This window comes from Solanum tuberosum, unplaced genomic scaffold (genome assembly GCF_000226075.1).
Source record: "Solanum tuberosum cultivar DM 1-3 516 R44 unplaced genomic scaffold, SolTub_3.0 scf00052, whole genome shotgun sequence".
NCBI lineage: Eukaryota > Viridiplantae > Streptophyta > Magnoliopsida > Solanales > Solanaceae > Solanum > Solanum tuberosum.
Genome location: NW_006238977.1, coordinates 2,192,794 through 2,212,560, shown reverse-complemented (window position 1 = coordinate 2,212,560; position 19,767 = coordinate 2,192,794). Strand labels below are relative to the sequence as shown.

The 19,767-nt window shown below is 33.8% G+C and overlaps 3 protein-coding genes across 5 annotated transcripts; 2 read left to right on the top strand and 1 right to left on the bottom strand.

Annotated features, from left to right (window-relative positions):
* Positions 1-1,205: 1,205 nt before the first annotated feature.
* On the top strand, positions 1,206-5,445 carry LOC102587883 (peroxisomal membrane protein 13). Its single transcript, XM_006344040.2, has 5 exons — positions 1,206-1,301; positions 2,387-2,623; positions 3,629-3,954; positions 4,689-4,781; positions 4,934-5,445. The coding sequence occupies exons 1-5, from the start codon at positions 1,274-1,276 to the stop codon at positions 5,162-5,164; spliced, it is 915 nt and encodes a 304-aa protein (XP_006344102.1). The 5' UTR covers positions 1,206-1,273; the 3' UTR covers positions 5,165-5,445.
* A 530-nt stretch (positions 5,446-5,975) lies between these two features.
* On the bottom strand, positions 5,976-10,400 carry LOC102587561 (F-box/LRR-repeat protein 12). Of its 3 annotated transcripts, XM_015307212.1 has the most exons (3): positions 10,193-10,400; positions 7,226-7,915; positions 5,976-7,078 (listed from the first exon to the last, which is right to left on the bottom strand). In XM_015307212.1, exons 2-3 carry the CDS (start codon positions 7,536-7,538, stop codon positions 6,366-6,368), a joined length of 1,026 nt encoding a protein of 341 aa, XP_015162698.1. In that variant the 5' UTR covers positions 7,539-7,915; positions 10,193-10,400; the 3' UTR covers positions 5,976-6,365. The 3 variants fall into 3 exon arrangements, with proteins under 3 accessions (XP_015162698.1, XP_006344101.1, XP_015162697.1); XM_006344039.2 differs by having other exon boundaries at positions 5,976-7,915; XM_015307211.1 differs by lacking the exon at positions 10,193-10,400 and adding an exon at positions 10,002-10,167 and having other exon boundaries at positions 5,976-7,915.
* A 4,196-nt stretch (positions 10,401-14,596) lies between these two features.
* On the top strand, positions 14,597-18,729 carry LOC102577675 (uncharacterized). Its single transcript, NM_001287874.1, is given in 9 exon segments — positions 14,597-14,631; positions 15,533-15,602; positions 15,696-15,787; positions 16,031-16,157; positions 16,249-16,328; positions 16,421-16,537; positions 17,720-17,854; positions 17,998-18,167; positions 18,464-18,729. Coding segments are annotated over 9 exon segments (909 nt in total). The 5' UTR covers positions 14,597-14,628; the 3' UTR covers positions 18,579-18,729.
* The last annotated feature ends 1,038 nt before the right edge of the window (positions 18,730-19,767 follow it).

Below are 19,767 nucleotides of genomic sequence, written 5' to 3'. Positions count from 1 at the left end.
TTTAAATTGTATATTTCAAACTCCAAGATTTTTTCTTGAAGCTTTGAATCGTGTTAATTCTAAAATTGTTTCATTGTCATATATTTTAGGTTACGCGTATTTTTTTTAAAAAATACTATATTTTAGTTTTAAAAAGTGTCATTGTTCAAAGATTATTTTCACATTAAAAATGGCTAACATTTAATTATTTTAAAAAAATTCTAATTCAAAATCGATTAATGATTCAAAAAGTATTGGTGGCTTATTTCTTTCAAACTTTTACAAAGATTGTTGTATTTAATTTTTATCTTCAATCTATTGGTCTTAATTTTTGCTCATACTACTCATGAAACGAAAATTTACTGATCAGAGTATTTTTATGTATTTAAATCTAATCCATTTGTCATAAGTTCTGAAGGAATTAAGTCATACGATATAATTTGTGTGGTATTTTTAAAAATTCATTATAGTTTTGTAAATTAGTGTTATGCTTTTTAAAACATATTCTTTTATCATTTTTAGAGAAAGAAAACTGATAGCTAAAGGGAGATGATAAAGTGTATATATTGATTATGTGAATACGTTATGCCTCGAGCCAATGTTTGATTTCCAGACATTATAACGTTGAAGTAACTCATGTCATACTTCAACAAAAAGCTTGAATTACTTTGAGAGAAAAAAAAAGATAATTACACTTGAAATTAATATGTAGGTAGATAATACCTAAGGGCACGAAACAATTTTTTTTGACAAACTCAACAAACTTGCCCCTAACTTTGAAAGAGGAGTACCTCCTCGTAAAAGGGGTTGTAGTGCACCAAGCCTAGAGGAATGTTTATCGAAAATATTGATTCCCGTAAAATTGTAAGAACATGTGTGGGGATGATGTCAGTCTAGTATCTGAAGGTTAAGAAAGTTAATGACCTGCTGATATAGATAAGACGGTGAACAACGACGTAACTATAGCATATCTAATTAAGGTAGCAAAATTTCTTATCGGAACGATTTAAACATTATCTTCCTGAAACTGGCTTTGGCTCAGGGCCGGTTAAGAGATCAGCCCGCACCGGCCATACTGCACCGCGTCATTATTAGTTGAAAGGGCAGAATAGTCAATTACTAAGTCAACTGAATTTTCTTGGTACTTTCAAAGAAAAGATAAATCGCCTTTTAATAATTTTCTAGGCTTATATTTTCCCCTTATCAATTCCTCTTTTCTTTCTCTCTCTACGTTTTCTCTCCTGTCGTAGCGGTCGTCGACGGCGGCTCTTCTTCTTCCTCCTCTATCCATTTGATGGAAAACGGACCGCCACAGCCGTCAGGTTTGCATAATCTCTCTGTATTTCGATCTTTTCGTTAGCGGGTTTAGTTTTATTTTTGTCAATTGCCCTTTTTTAGATAGTGTTTGGCCTACTTGTCGTGTACCGCGACTAATTTAATGAATAGATTGAAGGAGATCACCTAAAGTTTTTGTTGTTTTGGGATTTGGATTTGGATTTTGATCTCTCGTGGTCAATTTTGAGTTTCATTGTTGTTAGGGCATATGTTTGGGGGTTGTCAAGTGTAAAAAATTGGTATTGGATTTAATGGGATCAATCAAACATATTTAATTTACTCTGTGATGCCAACATTTGTATTTTCTGGTGGGCAGAATTTAGTTGTTAATCTTGTCTCCCATACTTGTATCTAATGTGGTTCTGATAAAGCCTCTAGTTTTTTCACGGGAAATTTCGTTTTCCTTGGAGTTGTCCAAGAAGTCAAATTACTAAGTATTGGAATGAAATGGCGAGAATAGAGCAGAATAAATATAAAGGATTTATATAGCTGAGTACAGCTAGTTTAGGATTAAGTGAGGGAGCTAACATGAAAAAAAATTAGAGTTGTGTGTTGAAAGAGAGAAAGTAGTATGCAATACTACTAGAGCCATCCATTAGTCACTTAAAATGTCTTTTCCGGTTGATATTTGATAAGATGATTGGCTACCCTACAATTTGATAATTACAAGTAGTAGTAAAATTAAATCAAAGCAACTTCGTTAAACATACGGTGTAGCTATTATTTCTAGCAGCTGATACCGAGCAATTTCTTACATCCTTTTTTTTTATAGATTAATAATTAGGTAGAAAGAATTTCATATTTTTGCTAAAGTTATTGTTTACAATAATAGTTGCTATGTATTTATTTGGTCAGTTTAATTAGATATATTTAAAGGCTATCTAACATGTTATTGGTTTCTCACAGTAGATATGTCTTTGAATAGTTAGAGAAAGGTGTAAACAAAATTGTATACATTGCTAGTAAGTACCCTTGTTGTATTCACAGAAACAATTTACTCTCGACCAACTCATTTTTTCTACTTTTTACTTTCTTTCGAGTATTATTGACTTGACATTTGTTTCCACGGCAGGTAGTAGCCCACCTCCAAAACCCTGGGAACGAGCTGGTTCTTCTTCAGGCCCTGCACCTTTTAAGCCCCCCTCTGCTGGTAGCACGAGTGACGTAGTAGAGGCATCTGGAACAGCCAGGCCTGGTGAGATTGTTTCAACTGCTAATAGGAATACAGCTGTTAATAATAGCACACTTGCAAGGCCTGTACCTACTCGACCTTGGGAGCAGCAGCAAACTTACGGTAGCTCATACGGAGGTATGAGATGTTTAGTTAATTTTCCCTCTTGCTCTTTTTTTTGTGCCTGTTCTGTTTTTCCAGCAAGAGGGTTGGCAGTCTGAAATCCATTATTACAAACATGTCTGTTGATGCCTTTTTCACTAGCACAGCTGCTTTGTGGTTTGTAAATAACTATTTGTATTCTTTTACATCCTTAAGGTTCACTCTTGATATTATAAATACTAGCAACCTTGCATTAAAAGCCTCTTTTGGTTAGTATAACAACTAATTTATCCTTAAGGTCCACTTGTTTGTTCTGAATGTTTGTCCCCTAGCATCAAAAGGTTGATTATTGAGTGATGTGTATTATGATATCTGCTTTTGGAGTGCATGCATATGATTTTTCAGGATCATAATGCAATACATGATATGTAATCATGCACGCCATCATTAACTAGGCAAGTTCTTCCTAAATATATTCCGATTTTATCATACTGTTTGATTCTCTTTCATACATTATAAGTATGCCCAGTGCCCTTTTTTAAAATTCTTTTTAAAAAAAGAATTACTAGGTTGTCTAAGTTTGTACTCCAGCTATACCCCACTCATTCCTCTTTTGGAACTCATCTTAGTTAATGCACCTATTAAATCGACTTAACCTCTGATTGAATGTTTCATTGAGCTGTTATCCGATCTGCTAGTCAGTATACCTTCTCTTCTTATGTGTCCATTCTTAGGAATCAAGCGCTACTTGATTTTAATTTATTTGCAACAAGATGTCTATGAATTTGCAACCCAATTCCTACTTTATTTATACTTTGTCCTCTGTAAGTATGAATGGCATCTGTGTGTTTACCGAGTCAAATCAAAATGTTGTTATGGACATACTCTTTTCGTTTCCTCTTATGGTGAAGAAACTTTCTCAATCATTTAAAGTTTTGATCCAGTAATTGAAGTTAGTTATTGCAATTGAAGTAAGAGGAGTTGAGTCCTTTTTTATTGAGTACCCAGTCTCATTATTTGCTTGATTGGGTCATTATGCAGGTATTAATACAGGTATGAATTATAATTCTGGATATGGAACTGGAACTGGAACATATGGTTCTTATGGTGGTGGCTATGGAAGCGGAAGCACATACGGAAGTGGTTTGTATGGAAACAGTATGTACAGAGGAGGTTATGGTGGACTTGCAGGCGGTGGCATGTATGGTGGAGGAATGTACAATAGTGGGTATGGTGGCTCAATGGGAGTTTATGGCATGGGCTGTATGGGCGGCATGGGCATGGGACCCTATGGGGACCAAGATCCAAATAATCCATATGGTGCTCCACCTTCCTCCACCAGGCTTTTGGTCTCCTTCATGCATGTGGTAAGCTCTAACAGTACCAATAAATTTATTTCTGTTCTATACTTCTATTCAGGGACCCTAAAGTGAATTTGATGTGTACAAGTCCCTCATTTGCCCTGCACTTCCAGTACAAACTGTGCCGGCCTTCTTTTTGAATTTTTTTTTCCGTATTGGCCAACAGTCTAAAATTAGCTCCAAGTGAATTGGTAATAGAGCAAGGCCTCCAAAATACACAGAGAGAGAATCACATAGGAAAGGGGAGAAATGTAAGGAGATTCATTGTGAAATCTCAAAAGCTTCTTGCAGCTCACTGGTTTCTGTGATGAGATACTTTTAGTTTATGAAAAAAAGAATTATAGGTAGATCCCAATGTTTTTGATAATAACATCCTCCCTAAGTTTAACTTGATATGAAAAGTAGATCCTCGCGAAGCTTTTATAAATTGTGATATCTCTCTTTTTTGACGCTAATGGTTTTCTAGCCTGCAGTTAGTAGGTTTGTCGATCTGTATCTAAGAACTTGCAGGCCTCTTTGAATCAACAAAAAGTTCAAGGAGATGCAAATGAATTTAAGAATTATTTAGGTATCGTATTTTAGGTTCTGGTGTGAGGAGAGGGTTGTCCTTCGAGTACCACCTGATGCTTTTGAAACTGTTATTAACATATGGTATTTTAGTCTATACTCTATAGACATCATTAATGCCTTTTGTCCGTTGATAACTAATTGTTTGACATTATGTTACTTAATGATGGCAGATGCAAGGTGTTGTAACTTTCTTTGGCCGCGTTGCAATGTTGATAGACCAGAATACCCAGGCGTTTCACATGTTCATGTCGGCACTCCTTCAGGTATATGTTCACTTATCCCTTGCATCCAAATAGTTCTTGAACAACCAATATCTCCTTAACTACCTTATGGAGTTCTGTATTTGCTACCCAAATACTTTGTGGAAAAGTATATAGGATGGTGACATGATAATTCATTAACATATTTTTTACAGCTGTTTGATCGCTCAGGGTTATTATATGGAGAGCTGGCAAGATTTGTGCTGAGATTGCTGGGGGTCAAAACAAAGGCCAATAAAATTCATCCCCCAGGCGCTAATGCACCTCATGGCCCTAATGCACTTCCTGGTCCTCACCAACCTCGTGGTAATCAGAACTTTATCGAGGGGCCTAAGGCTGCTCCAGGTGCTGCATGGAACGATGTGTGGGGTGATAATGCACAGTGATATAGAGTAGTGACTTACAAATGTCACCTACCATCGGAACAGTTTGTATGAAAGCTACAGTATAGATAAGAGCTATGCTGGTGTACTGTAAAGCCAATCTACCTACCGTGCTGGATTGACTTGCTGCATTTAAATGAATAATAATCTCCCCCTGCCATGTTTGTGTGGGATTGTAGGTTGTTATAGATCAATGTGCACGTCAGTTTTGGAGACTAACAACATTGTTCTAGAAATGATGTTGTATGATTTCCATTGATTGGCAATAAGATGTTTCATTGTTACATCATTTGTGTAAATCCACCAAATGCGAAGTTCTCAATTTATTTGACGAATATCTTATTTGTTATACGTAGAGCTTAATGCGCAAGGTCTGACAATTTTTTTAAATGGATGCACAAAACTCAAAACGCAGAGTAAAATTCCTTCATGTTGAGTAGTAGAAATATAAATTGGATCTAAATTGAATAATAGAGAGGTAACATGGACTCAAATGTGGGAAGAGGAAAAATTTCACATGAAAAAGTAGTTCACCTTTTTTCCACCTTGTACATTAGTCAGTAGAGAAGTGTGTTTTTGGACCTTCAAGAAATATGAGTTTTTTTTACCCGGTAGTAAAATGGAGGACAGCATTGAGCTTTTCCGAACTGGCAAATTTGACCTTTTCTTTCATTTATGTATTAGTATTAGTACTCTCTTCGTTCCGTATTAGTTGATCACTTTTCATTTTGAACAGTACTTAAGAAATCATAAATAAGAAGATAATTATACTAATAATAACATTCCCTACTATTCTTATATACCAATCCTTCCATTTATCATGCATCAAACAATTGTTCTGCATTGTGGCCTACATGCCACATGAAGAGCTATACCTCTGAGTGTGGGTTCAGCAATTTGCACCAAGCAACTGTTTCATTGTATGTACATGCATTTATTAGAATCACTTTTTTTCTTATGGGAAGAAAACATTACAAGAAATTATACGCAGCTTGATACTAGTGTGCAGTGGGGCACAACTGTCGTGCATTTCCATCAAGTTGGACAGGAAACAATGTTTCCAGTGGTGGACGGGTGAGTAACACGTCAGTTCCAGGGAATCCGAATTGGATTGACTGGGATGATAGTTTCTCCTCACGAGTCTGTAAAATCAGAATGTCTGCTGAGACCTGACAGCTTAAGAACTGAAGATTATTGCCACCTATTAAAACCTGAAGGCTCCATGAGGGCAAATACACATTACTTCTTCTTCTTTGACCTCTACATTACCTCTAACAAGTTTAAAAATTTCCAACGCTACACCACTGATCTGAGAACTTCTGGTGATGTAAAGAATTGAGAGACGTTTGCATCCGTTTCTCAATGCCTGCAGTCCACGGTCACAAAGATTTCTACACCGATTCACATGTAGTGTTTTCAAGTTATGACAATGTGATGCAATAGATTCCCAACCTGCTATCTTGACCTCATGACATATTGCTAAGTTCCATTCCTGAAGCGATGGGCAACCCTTTGCTATTGTCATGATACAATCATCGCCAATCGTTCTGCTGGAACGGAAATTCAACACTCTTAACTTTGCAGCAAATCCGACGCTAATAACTACCAGACCATTCACACGAGTGCACCAGGTCAAGTTAGACACACTCAAGTATTCAATACCACCTCCACTTAGGATACTCCGTATTCCATTAGGTTCAAGCCTACAGTAATCGGCTTCCAAATGAGTCAGAGTTTGAGAACATCCTTGAAAGCCAGCACCAGTTAGATTTCTACAGTAGGATATCCTGATTGCTCTAAGACGACGGCAGTTTTGTGAAATAGCTCTTACGCCATAATCAGAGATTCGAGAGCAATACGAGAGATTCAGATCTTCTAAAGCTAGGCAAGAATTAGATAAGGCCTCTAACCCATAATCTGTAACATTACACCGGTAAAGACTTAGTATTACCAACAAAGAACAGCCAGATGCCACGCAGGAAAGACCACTATCAGTTATCCCAAAACAGCAGTCTAGATGAAGACTTTGCAGTTTCGATCCATGACGTGGTAACAAAGACAAACCCGAATCTGGAAGCTCGGTGCATCCGGACAGGGACAATGATTCTAGGTTCTGGAAACGGTTCAGAAGCCTATATAAGTGTAATGTACTGATTCGGGTGTTAGTTTGAGATAACGATGAAAAATTAAGCATAGTGAAAGAGCATTGGAACTGTAAAGATCTTCTATTTAGATTTTGAATTTGAAGCCAGCGACGACAGGTTAAACCAAATGATTCACGGTCAGATCCACAGTCAAGGTGTTGGAAAATAAAGAGTAAACAATCGTCAGGAAGCTGCATGATATATCCAGAGAAATCATCTGATGGATTATCCATTTCTACCAAGTTAACACTCCAGCAAGGGTGTGAAGCTCTATAGTTCACAATAAACTTTTTTTTTATTAGGACTTCCCAATAATTTTATTAAAAGACATGCTAGAGTCTTAGAAGAGGTAGACGACTCGAAAAAAGAAAGAGCAAGTCTTCAAACGCATGACCTATGAGATCACTGAGTTATGGCAAAGAAATCTGGTTTTTGAACTATGAAGTCCCCTAAGAAGTAGGAACTAGGAAGATAGTTTACTTATCAACCAGAGTAAAATGTCAATGTTCCCAATGGTCAGTTTTAACTATACTTACCGTCTTTGGTACCAATACCAAAAGAGAAATGATTGGAGGATGTTAACTTGAGAGGTTAGCCACACAAACCAACACTGCAAAGAATAAGAAAAACTGCATATTAGTTGACATTATACAGCATTGAGCATACCATACATGAATATCTTGTCTTTTGTTTATAATTAAATTTTCTCTACAACAACATACCCAGTGTAATCCCACAAGTGGGATCTGGGGAGGGTGGATACACGGCCCTTACCCATATCTTATGAAGGTAGAGAGGCTATTTTAATGTTTTCAAGCATTACAAAATTAATAAAGGTAAATTGTAACCTCATCAATATATTTTTTTGATAAAAGTAACCTCATCAATATATTATAAGATGCTTTGTGCATGCATATGTCCACTTCAATATGAATACATAATCTCAAATTTCTGCAGTACTATTAATGCATACTAGGTACACTCATAAGATAGATAGATTTATAGCGACCTAAGTTAAAAGATGCAAGAAAAAACAAAAGGAAATAAAAAAAAAAACTTAATGAAAGCTACTTAATTGTACTTTATGCATGCCAAGGTGTAGCTAGACAATAAAACCATCGGGAGCTATTTTCTCAGAAATATGCCATGCACATCTTAGTGAGGATACAAAATATTTACAAGACTGATGTGTATGCTTAGCTTCATCTCGAGCTCGGACTATCTGGATATAGAAAAGTATCCTACATTTGGTGAAGTCTTGAAAATATCCCAACTGAGATAGTAGTGTTACTTGGAATTTTTTTTCTCAGTTAAAGTATTTCATTGTAATATCAAGGCCAACTTGGCAATATACAAGAAATATACCTAAAAGGAGAAACCTACAATATATGGTTCTCTCCAAAAGGCACCCAATCCTCTATACAAACAAGAACTACACGGGTGCACCAAAAAAACTACAAGGGATTGAAGACTACTCCTACATCGAGCGAAGTTCATCTCCACCCCTTCAAAAGCCTCCTATTTCTGTCTTTCCAAATGATCCACATTATAATCCACAGGCATAAACATATGTATATGGTATCACAAGGAATAGATGTACAATTCATCTTGGAAGATGAGCTTCAAAAGCACTAGCTATTCTGCAGACACGCTTGATAATAGCTTGTACAAAAACCTCTCCTAAGGGGTAGGTCATTTGGTTCAAACCATGATATCTCAAGATTATAATTAATCCACCTTCTATATGGGATAAGTTATACTAAGATTTTGGTAAAAAATAATACTAATTTTAGCTAATACCTCCAACCAAACACGGGATAAATTTAATCACAAAATTTGTTCCGGGATAGCCCACCTAATTCGTTGAACCAAATGGCACTAAGAGGTTGGATTAGGGGTCGAAAAAGGAAATCAACTTTGAAGTAAGCTCAATACATAAGGAGCAGCAAATAACAACCCAAAAGAGTTCCTTTATTCCCATTCTAACTTGAAATATTTTGTAAACTACAGATAGCTCTAAGGTCCCCCTTGCTCCAATAAGTCAGCATTTTGGGTTTAGATATTCTAAGAGAAAGATTTAACAACGCTTGAACGACCGGAGGCAGAGCAAGGGATTCTAACAAGGGTATACAAAAAAAATGCAAGAATGTATGCAGACCTATGTCAATGGAAATGATGAACAACAACAACAACAACATAATACCCAGTGTAGTCCAACAAGTGGGATCTCGGGAGGTTAAAGTGTATGCAGACCTTATCCCTACCTCATAGAGATAGATAAACATTTGACGTATACACAAAAACATTTGTTTCCCCCCTATTTACCTATCATAATCACCTGACAAATGAGATTCAACTGAACCTCTTGAATCCACCTAGCTCCACGACCCCGCCCCTGGCCTGAGTCGTGGGTGAGCACTTAAAAATACACATCGCAGATTTTAGATAATTTGAATCAAATAGATAATACAGTACACCTAAAGTTTGCAATTGTTCTTCACATTGACAATTTCAAATAGACTACATAAAACTCAGTATAATGATTAGCTGAACAAAGTGAAAATATAGAGCATTTCCCTCTACAAAAAATTGTTCTGGAATTCTTCAATCCTCAACTTACACATGAAAACTCCGAGAGAAAAAACAAATAATAGATTCAAAAACAATATTTTTTGAGCTTCTAGTGATTTTTTTACCTATTTATCTGCCGAAAAACACAGGATTCAATTGAACTCTTTGTAGACATGCTACAGCTAACAAATCTGGGTTCTATAAAACTACAATTTCATCAAAATCTCACAAAAAAAATCCACCAAATTTATCAAATTCGGGAAGATAAGGTGTTTCCAGACTTAGAAAAAAAAAAATCAAAATCCGAAGGCCGTACCTGAGAGAGGCGAAGATAAGAAATTGGAACTATTGTTAATCACTCACATCAGCATCGGAATTTATAACACCTTGTTTGGATGTGATGCAAATTTAGTGATATGTCACACATCTTATTGGTGCGGTTTGGATGATGGGGAGGTTTGTCTTCGGAGTTTTTGTGTGATAAAACCCATCACCTAAATTTAAATAAGTTTTATAGGAGTATAGATGATTTTGTTGTATAAAGCATGTGTTGGTTAGTCATAACTCTTATGCTTATAGAAGATAAAGTTGTGAAAATTAGGATATTGAGACACATAAATGTATATGTATCTTAGAAGCGATGAGATTAAAAATGAGTATATCCATAATAAGATGTGGTGACGTCTGTGGTGGTCAAGATGAGGAAGTGAGGCTAAAATGATTTGTGCATATTAGTAGGAGATGTACACATGTCTTAGTGAGTATGTGTAGGAGGTTAGATATAATAGGTACAGGGAGAGTTTATGTAAACTGAAAATATTAGGGAGAAGTGATTAGACATGATATGATATATCTTTATATTATCGAAGATTAACCTTAGATATGAGGGTGTGGACATCACATACTAGGGTAGATGATTAGTAGTTTTGAAGTGTTGTCTCACTTTTCGTAGGGTTTAACCTTGTTATTATAGTGTCTTACTTTTGATTACTATCATTAGTCATCTATTATTTATTGTGTTTAGGTTATCACACTATTCTATTTTTGTTATTGTTCTCTTATTTGTATTAGGGAGAGGGATAGACCGATAAAATATTAGGGGGAAGTGATTAGACATGATATGACACAACTTTATATTATCAAAAATATAACCCTAGATAGGAGGATATGGACATCACATGTATACTAGGCTGGATGTTATTAGTTTGGAGTGTTATCTTGCTTTTCGTAGGGTTTAGCTTTATTATTACAATGTCTTGCTTTTGATTGCTATCATGAGTCATTTATTGTTTATTGTGTTTAGGTTATCGTATTATTCTATTATTGTTATAGTTCTCTTGTTAGTTCCTTTGTTTTCCTCACTATTGTTTTTCTTTTTTCATACCTAGTTTGACATTTAGTACTTAAGTCACGATTTTTTGAAAATAGTTATTGGACCTTTACGAGGTAAGGGTAATGTGTGTACATTTTATCCAACTCACATTTCACTTGTAAAATTTCACTGGGTATGTTTTTGTTGTTTGGATGTTACATTACAATATTGTCTTCATAAGTTTGTTTGGGTGTGTTTTGAAATCAAACTGATTTAAATCTGAAGTTTTGTTTAGACATACAATTTGAATTTCTCATAATATATTTTTGAGAAAAGACATAAAGTCACCACTGAAGTTGTTTCGGATTTTTTTTAAAAATTACTTTAACTTTGCAATCGTCCTATTACCCACTAAACAATTTTGAACATATATTATTATATCATTTTTCGATCAGCCCCAGATTTTAAGAAGCAAGTGTGTTCATTCACCAATCATTACATGACACGCGCTAATTTAATTAAAAATGTAAAAAAAAATTCATTTTAAGTTTTTTCTTCATCTTTTCTATCTCTCTCTTACTTTTTGATTTATTTTAATTTTAATTTCATCTTAAATTTCACTTCATCTTCCACCTCCCACTTTCAAGTGACCCATTCCTATATTTTCTTTCTTTTTCTTCACCTCCCATCCTCACCCCACCCACCACGTCAAGTTGAACCCCATTCCCATTTTTTATTTCTTTTTCTTCTTCTTCTCCGGTCAAATTCTTTATTGAATTCATATTATTTTTTAGACTTTATTGAATTATTGATAACAAAAATTAATTATTTTTCTAAGAAAATTTAAAATTTTGAAGGTATCATCAACTACTCATTTTCATATAACTTCAAAATTAGAAATGATAATTTTAAAAGAATCAATGAATTCCTCGAAAATTGAAAAGAACTTAATTGAAATCGGATAAAAAAAAACTATATGAATACTTTCATCTTGAAATCTAATGGGTTTTATCAAATTGTTCAAAATGTAAGAAATTTTTTAGATAAAGTTTTAAAATTAAAGAAAGTAAAACTAATAATAGTAAAAAAAGGAAGGTGAAGTTGTGGTAAAAATGGTAACATTGAAAATGAGAGGCTTCAATGGAGATGAGAATGGATTTTTGAAGAAGAAAGAAAGAGAAAAAACAAAAAGGAAAAAAAGTTAAAATAATAAGAAAAATAAGAAAATATATTTTATAATAAAATAATTGTAAAATTAAAATTATATTAGTTATTTTAGGTTGCTCACTCTTTTTGAGAGAGTATACACCACTATCTATGTCAGGTGGATGAGAAATGATAAAATAATATTTGTTCAAAATTGTTTAGTGGGGTAATAGAACGGTTGCAAAGTTAAGGTGTCTTTTTAAAAATTTGGGACAACTTCAGTAGTGACTTTATGTCTTTTCTCTATATTTTTACTTATTAATATGAAAACCTCACAACTTGTCTCCCTAAGTCTTATATTATCTTAAATTAGAAAAGTTCATAACAAAAGTATAATACATTATTACAGAGTTATTCTAAATAAATATACAACATTTATGATCGAACTTTAGTTCGATAAAAAATAAAATTGAACATGAGTTGTAGTATACTACGTTTTAATATAATCTTCTCACATAGTACAAACAATCTTATCATGTTAAGCACATATTTCTAGATCAAATGACTGAAAAGATGAACCAACATTGTTACTTTGAGACGTTTGTTGGTCAATATCATTAGGAATTGTGTTATCATGTGTCATATTTCGTGAATTTTCATGACTCCCTTGGTATTCTTGCAACAAATTATGTCTCATTGTATAAGCTATGACAATCATTACTTGTGTGTCAATATCATAATAATTCATGTCTTGTTTCACTTGTGTGTCAATATTTTATGAAAAATAAATAAAGTAGGAAATAATAATAAACTTAATTGGTAAGAGCAATAATTATATCTCATATAAATTGTTTAAAGGTTGGTAAGAGTAATAATGTCAAATAATTTTTTTTGGATATGAAATAAATGTTTGGTTGATATAAAATAATGATTTTCTTTATAAAATATAAACTCGTGGGTTTATATTGAAAAATATAAAATCATGATGTAGAATTTTCAAATCAATTTTTTTTCGAGAATTTGAAATTTCATCTTATGATTTAAAATCATAAAGTAAAATTACATATTCAAGTACTAATTTCATCTCATAATTTTAAATCATGAAATAAAATCACATTTCAATACCTTTATTATGTGAACTAAATTATATCTCTTTATTTTATGAATTAAATATATTGGTTTTGTCTTAATTGCTTAAGCAAAACCACAAATTAAATATCAAGACTACTTGTTATTCGTACAAGACATTATATATTTTTATTGACTTATCATGTATAAGTAAATCAAATTTATTTTTATGATTATATTGTATCATTCAAAATTGGATAACTGTACCCAGGGGCGGACCCACGTGGTCTTCAGGGGGTTCACCCGAACCCCCTTGACAAAAAATTACACTGTATATATAAAGTATTTTTTTTGTATTTCTGTAAATATATATATTTTGAACCCCCTCAATAACAAAGAGAAGCTGCTGATGGTGTAGTGGTAACTCCCCCTAAAATTAAGTTGTGCGTGGTTCGAAACCCAGTGAAAGCATTTTATTTTTTTCTTTTTTAGTTTCAGTATTTTTTTGTTTTTTTTTTTAATTTTCAGTTCTGTTTTTCATTTTTTTAGTGTTTTTTTTACTTTAAAAAACATGCTAAAAGTGGGGTTTTAAACCCAAAAAAAATCAAGGTTCTCATTTCTAAAGACTTATTTACACGTTTATACTTTTATTTTTTGAACCCCCTGAACGAAAATCCTGGGTCCGCCACTGACTGTACCCTTTCTTAGGCTTTTAGTTCAATCTCATTGTTAAAAAAATTTCACATGTATATTTTCTCACTATTGTTATTTAGTTACTACAAAAATAAGTTTAAGAAATTAACTTTTCTCATCTATTTCATTAATCTATTATTATCTTTTTTCATGACTCTTAATTCTTATTCAATTTGCGAATTTCGTAACATATCGTTCATGTATAAAATGCTTCAAAATCTTACTAGATTAGGAGGTGATGAGATTTCGAATAAAATAGGTATATAACTTTATTTTTTTTTGGAAAACATTAAAGTATAATTTATGTATTTTCTAAAAAATAATTTCTAATCTTAATATTAATAATTATGGGCTTCATATATCAATGGGCCGAACCCACATGGGCCTTACAGGTCAACATTTCATGATTGGCCCATTAGGGTTTCGTTAGGTATTTTAGCTTCATATTAGTAGTGTTTTTCTCACACAAGCTTCTTCTTCAACTCATTCCCCACAGCCCCAAACGCCGGCGGAGGCTTCATCGACGAACAACAATGGTAAGATTTAATTAACTTTTCATAATTTCATTGAAATGTATGTTTAAGATTTTCTATTGTACTTTTCAATTCATGATATACTTTTCGTTGTCCAAAAAAATTATAGCTATAGAGTTTTTCATGCATAATTTGTACTGTATATGGTTATTTGGTGTGTAAAAGAGTAGTAAATGGTGGTTTTGGTGGTATTTTTATTTTTTATGGATCTGTTTTTATGTTATTAAGATATGCTTAGTTTGATTTGCTTTTGTTTCTCACTTTTTTTTTTGGTGTATCTATGAAAATATTAACAAAAAATGGATTTTCTCTTGGGAAGTTGAAAATATTTCTCTATGGATCAGAATGTTAGTATAACAATTTATTTCGTATAAATATTAGGCAGTAGATAATATAACAGGGGCAAGGAGTTTGATTTTCGTAGCTCAGATTGTCAACTTGTAGAACTAGTGATGGAAGCTGTCTTATTCTCTTTTGTGAACTTGGATTTTGCAATCTATATCTGATTTGAGCTTGATTTTAATGACAGTATATCACTGGAGTTTAATTTAGGTTTTAAACTTGAAAGGTTCAAGCTTTAAGGTTCTTATCGTTGAACTAATTTGACTTTTTAATAGCTAGAAGGATTTTCTTCATGTATTTATGTTGTGTCAAAAAATATTCTGTTTGTAACTTATGAACTCCATCCTCCACTGTATATCCCTTGATGGGATTGAACCACTTATCGATTCTCTTCTAGATCTAAAATAAAGCTTATGTTACTTACTTGACCTTCCAATAGCATTTTGTTTTGGAAAAAAATGTATATGACCTGCAAATGAATGATTGGTACAAGTTGTGTAAACTATAATTTGAATGCTTCATTTTCTTTGAGTTTTGACATTGTTGCTAAATTACGTTGCAGGCCTTCATCAAAGTCCAGAAGACCAGGGCTTACTTCAAGCGTTTCCAGGTTAAATTCAAGAGAAGGAGAGGTAAAACACTATCTTCCTTCATCTTTTCTGGTCTGTTCTCAATCTTGTTTGCAATTAAAATATCACTAATTTCAATGTTTTGTTACTGTGTAGAGGGAAAGACTGACTATAGAGCCAGGAATCGTCTGATCAATCAGGACAAAAACAAGTACAACACTCCAAAATACCGTTTCGTTGTTCGATTCGTATCCTTTCTAATGCATTTTCTGCCCTTTTAACTTGCAAAGCAGCTACTTGGTTATGTTGCTATTTCTTTCGTAGAATGATCTACTTTTCGTTTGGTCCACAGAACAATTCCTTATTACTGTGCATTCATTGAATGTCACTTGGAATGTTTTCACTTGATTAGTGATGGAAATTCTGATAGTAACTTATCTGTTATGTTGGGAGGTGATTTTTCCCGAGTTTTATCTTAACATTTTCTCTAGACTAACAGGGACATAATTGCACAAATTGTGTCTGCTAGTATTGCTGGTGACATGATTCTTGCTTCTGCTTATGCAAGCGAGTTGCCTCATTTTGGACTTAAAGTTGGATTGACGAACTATGCTGCTGGTACTTACACAAGCTATTCATTTATTGGTTATCCCAGATGAAATTCTTCTGTATATCTAATTAATATTAAGTGGTTTAATGCTCATTTTAGCATACTGTACCGGACTTCTCTTGGCAAGGCGAGTTCTCAAGAAGCTTGAAATGGATGAAGAATATCAAGGAAATCTTGATGTAAGTGGTAGTTGCAAGCAAGGTTTCTGGGTGCATCCTTTGTCCTGTTTGCAGTTTCTTTTATGTCTAACTTCAATTGCATGTTGTTACAGGTCAACGGAGAGGACTACTCCGTTGAACCTGCTGAAAGCAGGAGGCCTTTCCGTGCTCTCTTGGACGTCGGCCTCTTAAGAACTACCACAGGGAACCGTGTTTTTGGTGCTCTCAAGGTATTAACCTGCTTTTGCTGTTGGTTCCTTCTCTCTGAGTTGAAGTCTATACGATGCGCCAGATTGCTAATATTTGCTTTAATTGAAAATTTTAATTTGTGAAACATCTTATACATTCTGTGAGTTGTTGATTGAATGGTTCTCCAATCAGCTATAACTTCAAAGTAAAGAACATTAGCTAGATTATTTCCATCTCTGAGAAACTAAAACTTTGTTTAACTCTCCTAAATATGGTTGGGGCTGTTGGATAGATCATGTAGTAATTCTTCTCTACGAGGGGCATTGTTTTCCTTCATTTTATTATTTAAGGTGCATTAAACCATAAACTGTCTATCTGCACCATTCTTCTTTGTTTCAGGGTGCATTGGATGGTGAGATACTCCCTCCGTCCCTTTTTACTTGTCCATATTTCCTTTTTTAGATGTCCCTATTTACTTGTCCATTTTGACAAATCAAGAAAAGACAACAAATTTTTTCCTATTATACCCTTATTTCCCTCCAATTTATTTCACTTGAATTCAAAGAAGTGGTTGTAATTTTGAAATGAAAAGTTGTCATAAGGGTAAAATTGTAACTTCACTGTGCTAATCATTGTTGCCTTAATCTGTGTGCCATTTCTAAAGTGGACAACTAAAAAGGGACGGAGGGAGTATATCTTATCCTGATTTCCGGTGCATAATATTGTACTTGATATTTGTTCGTGGTGCATTTCATATGCAATATTTCCGGTGGGATTCACATAACACGTGCCATTTCAAGTGCTTATTGTAGTCGTCGAGATACGGATTCGGACACTTTTAAGTTATGGGTAATAAAAGACTAAAAATATTACTCCCTCCGTCCCTATTTACTTGTCCATATTTCCTTTTTTGGTTGTCCCTATTTAGTTGTCCATTTTGACAAATCAAGAAAGGACAACAAATTTTTTCCTATTATACCCTTATTTCCCTCCAATTTATTTCACTTGAATTCAAAGAAGCGGTTGTAATTTTGAAATGAAAAGTTGTCATAAGGGTAAAATTGTAACTTCACTGTGCTAATCATTGTTGCCTTAATCTGTGTGCCATTTCTAAAGTGGACAACTAAAAAGGGACGGAGGGAGTATTAATTATGCATTAATCCTGTCATGTGACAATTAACTGTGTCTTATCTGTGTTGTTGAATATTGATTCTTTGACTCAGGGTGCATTGGATGGTGGGATTGACATCCCTCATAGTGAGAAGAGGTTTGCTGGATACAGCAAGGACTCTAAGCAACTCGATGCAGAAGTTCACCGCAAGTATATCTATGGTGGCCACGTTACTGCTTATATGAATGTGAGATATAGAAGTACTTTAGATTGATTCTTTTGTAATTTATGTAGAATCCATGGGTAGGGCATAGAAGATTATTTATTTTCAGTGTTCGTTCTGGCTTCTATTTACTCCCCATCTCTAATATGCTTGACCATTGTTTGCAGACTTTGATGGAAGATGAACCTGAGAAATATCAGACACACTTCAGCTTATACATCAAGGCGGGTCTTGAGGCAGACAATCTTGAGGAGATGTACAAGAAGGTTCATGCTGCCATACGCGCAGACCCATGCCCAAAGAAGTCTGGAAAGCAACCTCCCAAGACACACAAGAGGTCTGAAATTTTTTCCTTGGTCAATTATCAGCTTTATAGAAAATGATCAATAAAAAATGATTAGATGTTAAAATCATTAGGACACGTTGAAATTCATAGGTGCAGTAGTGTTGTGTCCTGTGTCCATGTAGGCCCGTTCTTCATTTACTTGAGGTGTAACTTGTTTTGATGCATTTCTGGAGGATCTTCATCTCTACTGATTATCGCGCTACATATCTGAACTACATAGTGCTTAGATGTGTCCCGACAGAAAGTCCATCGTTTTTTAAACCATACTTCTTGGGGCTGTTCTGCAGGTACAACCTTAAGAAGCTGACTTATGAAGAGAGGAAAGCTAAGTTGATTGAGAGACTCAATGCTTTGAACGCAGCTGGTGGAAATGATGACGACGATGAGGAAGACGATGATTAGTGAATTTGTAGAAGAACTTTGAATCCTTGTTGCCTTAAGGTTTTCTATTAATATTGTTTTTCTTTTGCTACTAGGTAGAAACCTCAGTTTTGCATGCTTAGTAGAATGAGACTTGTCAATTTTGACAATGTATGGGATTATATTTTTGCTTCAGGCTTCTATTCCATTGAGTTTTAACTTATATATTTGTCTATCATGTTCATTTGAAAGATAACTACGGCTAATTATTCATTGTGATCATTTTCTGAATAATGACTAAACTTTTAGGAAATTAATTTTGTTTTAAAGATCATATTGGTTGATAATCGATTATATAAATATCTTAACCGTTGGTTAAAATTCTGATGACATCGCTAAGAATCATTAACATTGTAGATTTAACCATTTGTTTTTAATTGGAACATTTTATGATTATCTCCTGAACTCTGGTAAATAATATGCAAATTTTAGTTTTTACAAAAATATATAAAAGTTGACGTACATATTCATCCAAAAACTACATCAAATCACCCAAAAATTCATATTTAGGCTCCTCAATATGTAGTCGCAATAATATCCACTTGAAATAAAACTTATTTGTGAAAAAAAGAAGCAAATTTTCAAAATTTTGAAGCTTCAAACTTCAATAATTGTTGCTTATGACTTTAACAATATCAATAGTATTTCATAGTAACTCCAATAACGAATAGAAACTAATGACTTAATATGTAAATTTCTTCAAAAATAGTGACCATTGCCAATAATTCTACTTTATATAAATATGAGACCATTCATTTCACTTGAACAAGTAAAACAATCAAATCATTTAATTGCCGTTATCACCACCTTCATCGAAGAAACTTCCTCCAATTAGCAAATCAACTAATAAAATCATATCTGAAAATTTTAAAAATGATCCGAGAGTGGAATATGGAGAGAGAGAGTGTTTTGACTTTTGGGTGTGTAAGGAAGAGAGATAACAATAGTTTACTAGTTAAATTTGGTAAAATTTAAAAACCATGTCTCATTTTGACAATATAGTTAGGTCAATTCTACTTTCAAATAATTATTTAATTAAAATATTAGTAATGTCGATTGAAAATCATAAGCTCTCATCTCCAAATTCCAACACAAATAAAAACATTACTGATTTCTTCCATCCTTTCTAGCTTTCGGCATTGCTATTTGATACCTAATTCTGGTGTAAGAT